Below are 11,192 nucleotides of genomic sequence, written 5' to 3' on the forward strand. Positions count from 1 at the left end.
GAAGCCTTTGTACTGTCCGGATAAAATTAATGTTAAGGCCGGATAACATTAATCAAAAATAAATAAATAGTCTGACGGTTTGATAATAAATCATATGCCATTATTATTTTTTAAATAATAATAATAATCAACAAAAGTGCGATTGGCTTAATTTTACCAAAAATAATTGCCTCAAGTTTTAGTTAATATGTTAAAATATGGTCTGATCTTATTAAATACGAAAAGCACACGAACACCAAAAAAGCCATATAGACTATAGAGAGCCATTTAGTATTACTTTCTTCCATAAAAACAAAATACAGACAAAATGACTACAAATTATGACTATAATTTTGGAGAAAATATAAGGCTCAACAGATTAATAAAAGCTGTGAGAGGAAAAAGTCAAACTAAACAAATTGACTCCTTTTAACTTCTTAACCTAAGAGCATTGACACCATTGAGTATATAACTTAAAATTCAGATTACACAAAAGTACACCACCTCTCTGACCAAGCCGGATATAAGGGTCGTTGAAAAAAACAAAAAAAAAATCTATCAAAATGTCTTCCAGATTGACTCCTGCTGAAGCAGAAATGTCTCTAACTTACATTTCCTTCCTTTCCGAATAAGACTCGAATTCTACTAAACTTTTATCTCTTATTTTTTCCAGGAAGCAAATACCTCCTGACACCCCCCAAAGAATTATATGTGATCTCCTTATTGTTCAAGGAATGTGGGGCCTGTTCTCTCATTTTAAAAGTAATGGAAAGAAAGGGGAAAAAAAAAAAAAACCCAACTTTATAGAACATCAGGAAAAAAGATGGAAATTACAGAACTCACACTAACAAATTTCCCCAAATCCAAAACCTGTAACTAATTTCTGCTCTCAAGATTGCACAGCTAGCCTTTGAAGATGCTCAATGAAGACTTGAAGGCTCACATCATCTGTGAATATCACATCTGACCCAGCGGCCATATCATTGGCATTGTTATATGTAGCTGATGGGTTCAACTTTGCCAATAAGAATCTTGCCTATTTACCATGTCATTCAACAACAAAACCAAAAATAAGTACTGTATACAACAATGTAAGAAATTTAATGCATAAAGAGTCAACCACCAGGTCGGTAATGTCACAATAATTATATAAAAATTAAATTTGGTCAGACAAAATTAAGTTAAGTTTAGTCTTTTCTTCATCCATCCAAGATGAGTTTTCAGAAGCTTAATTGTGGACTGGTCACTGGTAGTATAAAGAAAAGGCCATTTTAGGGCGGTTTAGCAATGTTTTCATTGCTATGGGATGTTTTTAGCATAGTTTTTGTTGTCCCTTTATTTTTTGGTTCTCTTTGTGGACATCTCGCCCATTATACATATGTAAAATTTTCACATCTTATTTAATGTACATTCTGAGTTTCTTTTGTTCAAAAAAAAAAAAAAGAGACAAGTTTTTACCCTACAGCAGTTAAGAGTTCCTATACCAGAGTTCCTACAATAATCAACTGTCAAGAGCTCAGTTCCCAGAAATATGTAATGTCAGCATGCATGTTGGCACAACTGTTGCTTTGATTGATACGGTCAAAATCCTTGATCTAGGTTGGCTATAACACAATAGTTGACCTCTAGTCCATTTATTGTATCTTCTTTTCTAACATAAAATAGATTCTGATGCTAATTTTAAAAAAAAAAAAATGGTTAAACTGCCAATCAGCTATTCTGTTTTAGTTGTACAACTCATTCAATCTAAATTCTTTGTGATGTCGTTTATTTATTTTCCTATTTAATGAACACAGCCTCACATAGAGAAATGCTTTCAGGGACTTCAATTTTCCTAGATCACATAACTAGTGCTTCAAGAAATATTTACTTAAACTTGCAGCAATTAAAATAATCACTTAATGACTTCTGTTATGATTCTATAGAGTACCAAAATTAAGGTTTGAAAACATATACAGACCTGGGAGCCATGCTGATCACAGACCACCAATCTAGGAACAGGAAAACGATCCCGAATGATCAGTTGAGCCTCATCATGAGGAGCTCGCAACAGTTGTGCAAATGCCTGAAAAATAGAACAATAAGATCAAATAATAATAAGTGCTACATGAACCTCAACCAGTCATGAAAGGCAGTGCTTTAGCCCACTGAACAATTCATTTCATTACATTACAAAAAATATCTCTTTGTATTAAAAGCTTTAGGATATTGATGCAAGCATTTTCTTTCAATTAGAGAAACTGAGCAATGCATCATTTACATGTGGTCACTCTCACAATTTAATTCCAATACAAAATTACTCCAAGTCCATGGTAAAACATAAATCTTAGAGAAAAATGTTTCTTTATCTTGCAGTGATTAAAGCCAAGCTTTTCCCTTAGAAAACCACATGAAAGTTCTCACAGGCTCAATAAAACAATTATCAACAAAATGGCTACATTTTATCCACCATAGGAAAAAAAAACTGAAAAAGTCAGCAGACAAACGACATATTGATTAGAAAATTCTTGATTCAATTGGTCAAAACTAATTTGAAAGAAAAACCAACCTAGTTAAAATCAACAAGGAGTCCCTCAAACTCATAAAGACTCAATAAGAAATTAAAGGTTCATGACATTATCTTCTTCTAGCTCAGTGGTAAAGAAAACAGCATCAGAAACTTAGAAGAACAAAAGGATGCAATTTGCAAAACTACAAAGGCGTATAGATGTCTGCATACAGTACACCTCATCTTCAATTATACTAGTCATTCCATCCAAACTTACATGAACAAATAGAAAAACAAAGTTAATTGGAGTCATTCTCCAACAAAGATCAGCAAAATCTGCACAATGAACTCAGTTTAGACAATTCCTTTTAGATGACATTTTCTAATTATAAAGATTTCACTGTCTTACAATTACAACGGATTTGGCTGTTACTTAGTATATTTCAAAATTAATTTTCTAATTCATAAACACTGAGCAATAAGCCCAGTACAGAGCTGAGAAGATTATGACCAGAGAGAAGTTCAATTAAAAGGAAAATAGTCTGGTCAAAATCATTTTCAGCCTCAACACCAATCCTGCTATAGCTAGTGCATCCAAGATATCAGATTAAAATATTCCATAATAACATGTGAACATATAGCTTGCACCTCATAAAATCATGGTACCAATACTTAAAAATACATTGCTCCATCTCAAGTTACACCCCAATAACTGTACCATGAAGAGTACATACCTGATGTTCTGGCTGATTTTGGTAACCCATGTTACGCCACTGTGCTATTGTCATCCCATGGAATATGACAACACTAAAATATGAATCCAGCAAGAGAATACGATCAGCTGCAATGGAAGCCACATCCAACAACGCTGGTTGGGGCAGTGAATTGAATGAATACGATATTAATGATGGTTGGATCATGACAGCAGCATTCGTAATATTTTCCCGGTTTAATAACATGCGAAAATAGGCAGTTTCATCTGGACTGTTATTAAAAACCTGTCTCACAAAAGAGATAGACCATTAAGCTCAATCAACTATAAGAGAGACAAAGGAACAGAAATAATTGCAAACCATATTACCTGTACAAACTGAGATCGCCGCAGATTAAACATAAACTGAGGGAACAGAGAAAAACTTGGGTTTAAAGTGAAGGATGATGGATCATCCTTACGATAGTCACCAAATTTTGTACAGAGACGAATGAGTGACCGATCCAACCACCGAGTGGCATCAAATCCCTCCTGGTTAAATAAAAATAAATGATTAGGTGGTAGCTAAATAATAGGGACTAAAAGTAAATTAAATTACAGTTAAAATAAAACCACTGACAGCAAGATGCAATTAAGTATTTTCTGGCTTTGTATCTTCTTCTCTAAAGCCAATTCTTTTGGTAAATTAAGCAGTTGTGCAGTATAGATCAAAGATTAACAACAAATTTTGTAATGAAAAGAATTTGATAAAGAACAAACAATTGGATTACTATTAATAGTTCATTTAAAAAATTTCCTCTATAAATGGAAGTTAAATTCTTCATCCCCGAACTGATGCGTCTTGTGCAAAAAAGACACAGATTGTTGACTATTTATTTTTGCACTGCCCCTCAGCCAATAACTGAACTTTCTAGAAATTAAACTATGCTGCAAAAGTTTGATTGCATTCACGTTTAAATAAAAAACTAAATAAAAGACAAGACAAGGCAAGGTTAAAATACCTCCATCTCCATCTTCAAGGAAGTTAATCTTGCCATTACCACAGCAGCAGTCTCTTGATCAAAGCCTTGTACCAATTCCTGAAATAATAATTTTTCCTCAGCATCACGAATAAGTTTAAGACTTTCAAACATATACATAAACATTTAGCCACTCAGACAAAGCACAACTATCTTCAGGTCGACAGTTAATTGGCTAATATACTTGGTTAAGATCCCTCTTAATAGTTGGTTCCCATGAAACATTACATGCATAAGATGAGTTATAAGGTATATTAAGAATATTGAGAATCTATTCAAGTTTTAGATCGTCTCTGAGTTTTTGAAAATTGTTTCTGAACACAAATCAAATATAGACCCTAAGCACCCTAACATACATACATTAGCCACACAAAGGCTTGTTGATGCATTCAATATCTAAAAAATCATCCCTTCTGCCACAGATTACACAAGAAATATGACAGGATAGCTCTTCAAACTACACAACTCCTGTACTCTCAAAATTGTCCCTTCCAAGTATTTAGCAAGTCAAAAACTCAATCAATCATGGCTGACGACTAAAAGGCTCCAAACAAAATACCATGATTCTAGCTACAAAGCATTAAAACAGGAAAAACCCACTCAGCATTGCAATTGAACTGACAACACCATAAAAAATGTAACTTATCTCTTTCCACCTAACACAAATAATGCTTCTTACCAGAACAACCACTTACCCATGTGAAGGGCTGCTATTGCAATTTGATGATCATCAAATTGAAAAAGAATTGAATAATTAACCACAAAGCAACCCTCATACCATACAAAATGTCAAAGTAGCATCATCAATCCACAGTAAAAAATTCAAAACCCGCTCCAAACCCTCACATATTATGTTTTCCCTTTTCCTATAGGGAAAAATACAAGGTTCCACAGTATACTGTTTCTCATTCTTCTCAGCTTCCCACAAGTACAAAATAAAAAACCTATATTGGGAGTTTTGTATTCAGATGTAAGATATGTCAAACAAGGCAAAACTCTATTTTAACAGTGAGCAATTTCCTAAATATTATGCATAGCCAAATAGAAGTTAGAATCATTTTGACAAATTTATCTCATTAGCCAATAACAATTTCAATATCCTATTGGGAACTTCAAAAACGCTTTTCTCATTTCTAAGACATCAAATATAAATAATTATCCCTAAATTTCAAAGAATTTTAGGACTACATTAAAGATGGATCTCCATCATTCCAAACAGTAAGAAAAAAAAAAAAAAAAAACCAATAAATCCAAATAAAAGTATAATGCCAAAAGAAAGATCCAAACTTCATCAATCTGTTAAACATTCAAAAAAACTACTTTAGTTATTTAATAGACAAACTCTTCACTACAGACAAGAGTAGATGAACTAACCTCTGAGCTAACTGCGCTATCTACCCATTGTCTAGTTATGGTTGTGACTCGAAGCATCGATTTACCTTCGGGATTTTGATAACTGCAATTTGACAATCAAAATACAAAATCATACACAAATTTGATAAAGAAGCATGAGTTAAAATTAGAGAAGTATAATATTATCAAAAAGTTTGCCTGGCAAACCTTGTAAGAAACTGTAAATACAACTGTGGATTAATAGTTCCTGGAGTATTTGACCGCTCACTTGATGAAAGATCAAAAAAGGCAGTTAAGCAAGTACTTTTGTCAAGGCCACACATTTTCCAAGCAGTAGTATTGCCCTCTCCCACAACAGTATCGGCAACATTTGGTCCTTTCTGCAAAGCTTGCACAAATCAGCATCAAAACTCAAGGACAAAAACTTCAATTCAGTCCCCGTCTATGAACAAAACAGAAAAGAAAATGTGTTGACTTAATCACTCCACTATAGAATATAGGTTTGAGCATGTTCCAACCTTCTCCAAAGATGTGCAAGGTCCGATGATCCCCTGAATCTTGACATCCTTAGAACAAATGATCTCAAGCGTGCCACTGAAGGAGAACAAAAGATAAGTCAGCATTGCATTTCTTTTTTTGAAAAAAAAAAGGTTCTGTGGATATTGACCGAATAAACCAAAAGTAGAAGGAAAAAAAATTATTTGATGTGTTTCCTGCTGTGTACGTAATCATAAGGGACGAATAATTCATATAAATATGAGAAGAACTCACTTAAAACAGAGGCCAAGAGACTGTTCTCCATCTTCAAAAACTCGCTTGAAAGAGTCTTTAAACACAGAATGACCAAAACTTTCAGATAGAACAACAAGCCCCCCAGTCTTCTCAACTGCGACTTTCATTTCTGCAACCCCAACCTAAAAGATCACAATGCGCAAAAGTCACAACATAATAATATACAGCTTCCAATTTACAAATGGTAAAAACTGACAACATTATTAATAAAACAACTGATTCACACTCATAAATATAGGGATATAAAGGAAATAACAATTGGAACAAGTTTCTTCTTAAGAGAAAAAGTGTGGCTTGTGTACTTATGACTAGTATGCAGTAAGCAATTAAGATCAATTATGAATCAAGTTTAAAAACAAATTTCATTACAAGAAAAAAAGAATAAATAAATCACAGATTTATTTAACTACAACAACGATCATATATGCTTCATGCAACTACCATAAGCAAGGAAATGACTACAACCTTAAAAATCTCTCCTGTTTATCATGTTACCCTGTTTTCAAGTATAATGTCACACACACATTAAACCATGCCCAGTGCATGTTTGGTTAAGTTTATTTACTGAAAAACGAGCTACTCAATGTTAAAAGTTCTTTTCAATTTATTTTTTTTCCTTCTGTCTCCGATTGCAACTCAGAAAAATCTTATGGATTTATAAATAAGTTGTTTAATCCCCACTGGGAAAACCTGGATATTTGGGCGTTTCCAATGGTTTCAAATGTCAAAGACGATGATATGATAATTTTAACATTTTTACTCTATCCTTTCTTTATATTTAAAATTCTAAACAAGAATAGCTTATGGCAGAGGATAGTCCAATGCATTCAGAGTTAATATAAATATAATACAATTAACACTAGATCATCAAGAAGCAAGACACATAACCACATAAAAAGTAATTGTACAAGTTACAATACAAATTAAAAAATAATCCAAACTCAAATGTCATGAAGTGAACCATTAAAAACAAGAAGTATGAAGCGGCTAATCAGTTTGGATGCCAAACATAACTTGAAGGCTGAAAAACACATACCTGATCAAGAGCAGAAGCAAAAAGGTCTAAGACATGACCTTGACTAACCAATTGCTTTGCAAAATTATCATAAAATTTGACCGCTTTCTTAAAATATGGAGCAGCATCCTTGTCAAGATCTTTATGTGAACGCACAGGTTCTGACAAATCTTTTGATACAATCTGCAAAATTCAGATAGAATTAAATTCTTCAGATTCCTAATATTTTTTTAATTTTTTGGACAAACAAGAATAACCAACAGCAATTCTAAATTTGGTAGATTTATTGTGCATATATCCACATCTCACCACTGCTTCTAATTATTGGTACACTATTCAAATAATTTTTATCACAAATTATTACAGTATAGAGGATGGAAAAGGCAGATGTAGAATGTGTAATGGCGTATGATCTCCATAGACTAATAAATAACTTCATGGCGTAGTATAGAGCATAAATTTCATTCCAAAGGATGGAGTTAATTGAGCCATTTAACATTTCAACATTTCACTCATCCCAAAATTTTGCAAATTATTGGCATTCCACTCATCTCAAAATTTTGCAAAATATTAGCTCAGAGGGAACACCCTCGTACTTCTAAATCTTAAAATGTATATAATATCTTTAATTTGTAATCCAAAAATGATTTCAAAAACTTAAGATATAGTCCAAATTTTTTAATTGTATTCCAAAAGTTAAAAATTCAAAAACATGTTTGATAGAGTACAAGAAAAGATGCAACGCTATGGAAAAAGAAAAAGAATGTTTTTTTTTTTTTTTTGAAGTTTTACACTAGTTTTGAGAATTGTATCCAAAAACTGATCTTGAAATCATGTCAACCAAATGCATTTTCTTAACTTTTTCCCTCCAATGTTTTCAGAGAACAAGGAATTGTATCAAATTCTATATCAAGAGGACCTAAACCTATTTTCTAATTTTATTAAAAATAAAAAATTTTAAAAGGAGGCCATCTCGAGACCTAAACTTAAATCTATCAAAACATAGTTCTCTTCTTAAACATGCAATTCAAATGAATGAAACAAAAAGGAAAATAAAACCACTCTTGTTGCTGTATGCATTTCAACTTGTTTTATCCCCTCTACGTTTTTCTTCCAGTGAACTAAAGTTTTTTAATAATTTAAACAACGCAAGAATACTGAGTTTGCTAATCCAAGGAAAAATCAAGAACATAGGTAGCTTTAGACAATTTCAGTGTTTTCATAACATATAAATGAGTTAAGAGATTGCATACGGTAACCTAAGTTCCCGACAATTAAGAAAATATTCCTTTATTACTTTGTTTCATTACTAACAACGCATGGTGCAGTATCAATGAGCATTTCTAGCATCAAGAAATATAAACAAATTTATTGATAATTGCTACTTATAATTACCAAAAATAATAATAATAATAATAATGTAAAACCAATAGGGATTAAAAAGATAAAAAATAAAAAAGCTTTAAGCCTTACCGTGCCTGGGCCTTCTGTACAAGGACCTCCCACCAAAGCAATAATTCTAGCCCCAGTACCCGGCAAACAGGCTCCAACCAACCCCGCTGCGACACTAAGAGCCACACCAGTGCACCGTGATGCTCGGGTACGCGGTTGCACCGGCCATTGATCCGGTTGCAATTCATCCAACAACTACATTTCACCAGAACCAATAATCAGTACAATGCGTAGAATTCATAATTCACACATGATCAGAAAAGAAAAGAAAACAAACCGAATTGAGCGTGTATTCACACTCAGAGGCAGGCAACAAGAAGCGCGTGACGCCGGAATTGGGGAAAGCATTAGGCGCGCCTTTTTGATATCCTCCGGCAGCTCTTCTTCCAGAAGAAGAAAGTCCTAATTGTTCCAAGACCTGTTCTTTTGAAATCTCTTTATTGCCTCTGAAAACATACACTTTTGACAACTCAGAAAACCCCAATTCATGCACGTGCGCTTGCGTTCCAAAGGAGACGAAGCCAACCATGGCGTTATCAGGCAACAAACCGATGGCCTGTTTCAAGGCCGATTTGACAAACCCTAATTCCTCCTCGATCATACACGTGTCAAGAACGAAGACGAAAACAGGAGACAATTGGGGATCAAGATTGGAAGAATTAGGATTGTGAGGGAGGGTGTATTGGACGGTGGTGTATTGAGGGTAGAGTTCACAGGGAAGATTAGTTTCGGAAATCGCAGCATAATGAGGTGGAAAATGGTTGCGTTGGTAACAGAAAGGGCAGATCCAGATCTTGGCGGTGAAATCAACGCGCGAGAAAGCGTTGAGAGCGGCAGCACATGTTTTGCAACGTAAAGGAGCATAAGGTAGAGAAGGAATGTCAGGATGAGAACGGATCGGAGAGAAAGAAGCGGCGAGTGGGATGACGCACTTGGAGGCTTCAACTTTGGTGCGAGGCCAGACGTTCCAGGTCATACGAACTCCATCGATTCCTTCAGGATCTATGTTGGCCATTTCAGACATGTTTGGAATTTGGTGATCTCAGAATCAAAATGAAAAGAAAGTGAATTGATGGGTGAATTTGTGGCGACCCCAGTAGAAAAGGAAGAGAAGGGGGTCACCCAGAGGAGAGAAAACAAGGAATAAATATAGGACTAGTCTAAAATCAGATTGCCCAGTAAATAAACGGTAAAGATATATCTTATATTTTTCTTTTCTTTCTTCTTCTTTTTTTTTTTTTTTTTTTTTTTTTTTCAACTTTTTCCTTTTCGTACGTGGAGTCATCAAATATTATTAAGGAGATAATGGCATTACTCAGAGGGTTAACGTCTACTAATCCCGATTAGAGCCAGCACGGGCCAGCACGACAAGGCACGGTACGGCACACATGAAAATATGCGAATTGTGCCATGGACCTTTAAAAAAGATAAAATAATAAAATTAATAATCGACTGGCGAAAAAAATAAAATAATAAAATTAATAATTATTTTTTTAAATAACCGCTACCTCATATGCAAGGAGGTAACGGGGCATGTGAGGTATCGGTTATTTTAAACTTAAAATCATGTTGTTAAAGCCATTATTATATAAAAAATTGAGTGGCGACAAATTTTAAACTTCAAAATCGTATTGTTGAAGATATATGTAAAGATTTTAAGAATTTAGAAATTGATGAAAATGAAAATATATATTAATTCTAAGTTTGTATTTATAATTTTTAATTATAATTTATAAGTAATAAAAAGTATTGAAATTCAATTAATATTTCAATGTCTCATTATTTTATTACATTTCATAGTAATTATATATTTTTAATTAATATGAATAAAAATGTTACTAAATATAACATATAAAATATTTTTATAATAATTATTAATAATAAATCAAAATTACCATAATTTATAAATATTAAAATAAAATATTTTCACAAAGCACGTGGGTCGAGCCATGGCACTGCTCAAGACACGACACGATATATAACTGGCCATGCCGTGGGCCTTCGAATTTCATAGGCTGGCACATCACGATAGGGCACGAAACTATGCGGGTCTTGACACGACACAATGGGCCTTGAATTTATAGGCACGACATGGTCCATCGTCACCTCTAATCCAAATGTTGCAGCTTAAATTACTAGGATAGATCCCCTCATTCAAATTTACAGATTTACTTAAACCCATATAAGGGTAAAATGGTCAATTCACATATCTCTACCTAAATATATTGTTTCAAAATTAGGATTTAATTAGCGACTATTAGATTGATAGGTATTTCCTAATATTTGACTTAACTGAAATTAAAGGGTAGTGTTATTAAAACCTCACAAAATCCCATGGTTAATCTCATTATAAGTAGGGATGTCAAAATGACCCATGGCTTG

At 33.6% G+C, this 11,192-nt stretch overlaps 1 protein-coding gene across 1 annotated transcript; it reads right to left on the reverse strand.

Annotated features, from left to right (window-relative positions):
• Positions 1 to 249: 249 nt before the first annotated feature.
• LOC116139085 (protein transport protein SEC23-like) lies at positions 250 to 9,975 on the reverse strand. The gene is made up of 12 exons (XM_031424764.1): positions 9,088 to 9,975; positions 8,832 to 9,005; positions 7,380 to 7,541; positions 6,323 to 6,465; positions 6,070 to 6,145; positions 5,759 to 5,931; positions 5,573 to 5,654; positions 4,181 to 4,258; positions 3,549 to 3,710; positions 3,202 to 3,465; positions 1,940 to 2,044; positions 250 to 1,015 (listed from the first exon to the last, which is right to left on the reverse strand). Exons 1-12 carry the CDS (start codon positions 9,832 to 9,834, stop codon positions 869 to 871), a joined length of 2,313 nt encoding a protein of 770 aa, XP_031280624.1. The 5' UTR covers positions 9,835 to 9,975; the 3' UTR covers positions 250 to 868.
• Positions 9,976 to 11,192: the final 1,217 nt, after the last annotated feature.

The sequence above is a fragment of the Pistacia vera genome, unplaced genomic scaffold (genome assembly GCF_008641045.1).
Source record: "Pistacia vera cultivar Batoury unplaced genomic scaffold, PisVer_v2 Contig347, whole genome shotgun sequence".
NCBI classification, from domain to species: Eukaryota; Viridiplantae; Streptophyta; class Magnoliopsida; order Sapindales; family Anacardiaceae; genus Pistacia; species Pistacia vera.

Bases quoted from the DNA above. Each gene is read 5' to 3' on its own strand.
- LOC116139085 (XM_031424764.1), bottom strand. From the start codon at position 9,834: ATGTCTGAAATGGCCAACATAGATCCTGAAGGAATCGATGGAGTTCGT. The intron at 7,542-8,831 runs GTAAGGCTTAAA...TGAATTTTGCAG, and splicing joins GTACAGAAGGCCCAGGCACG to ATTGTATCAAAAGATTTGTC. The intron at 4,259-5,572 runs GTTAGTTCATCT...TTATTATTTCAG, and splicing joins ATAGCGCAGTTAGCTCAGAG to GAATTGGTACAAGGCTTTGA.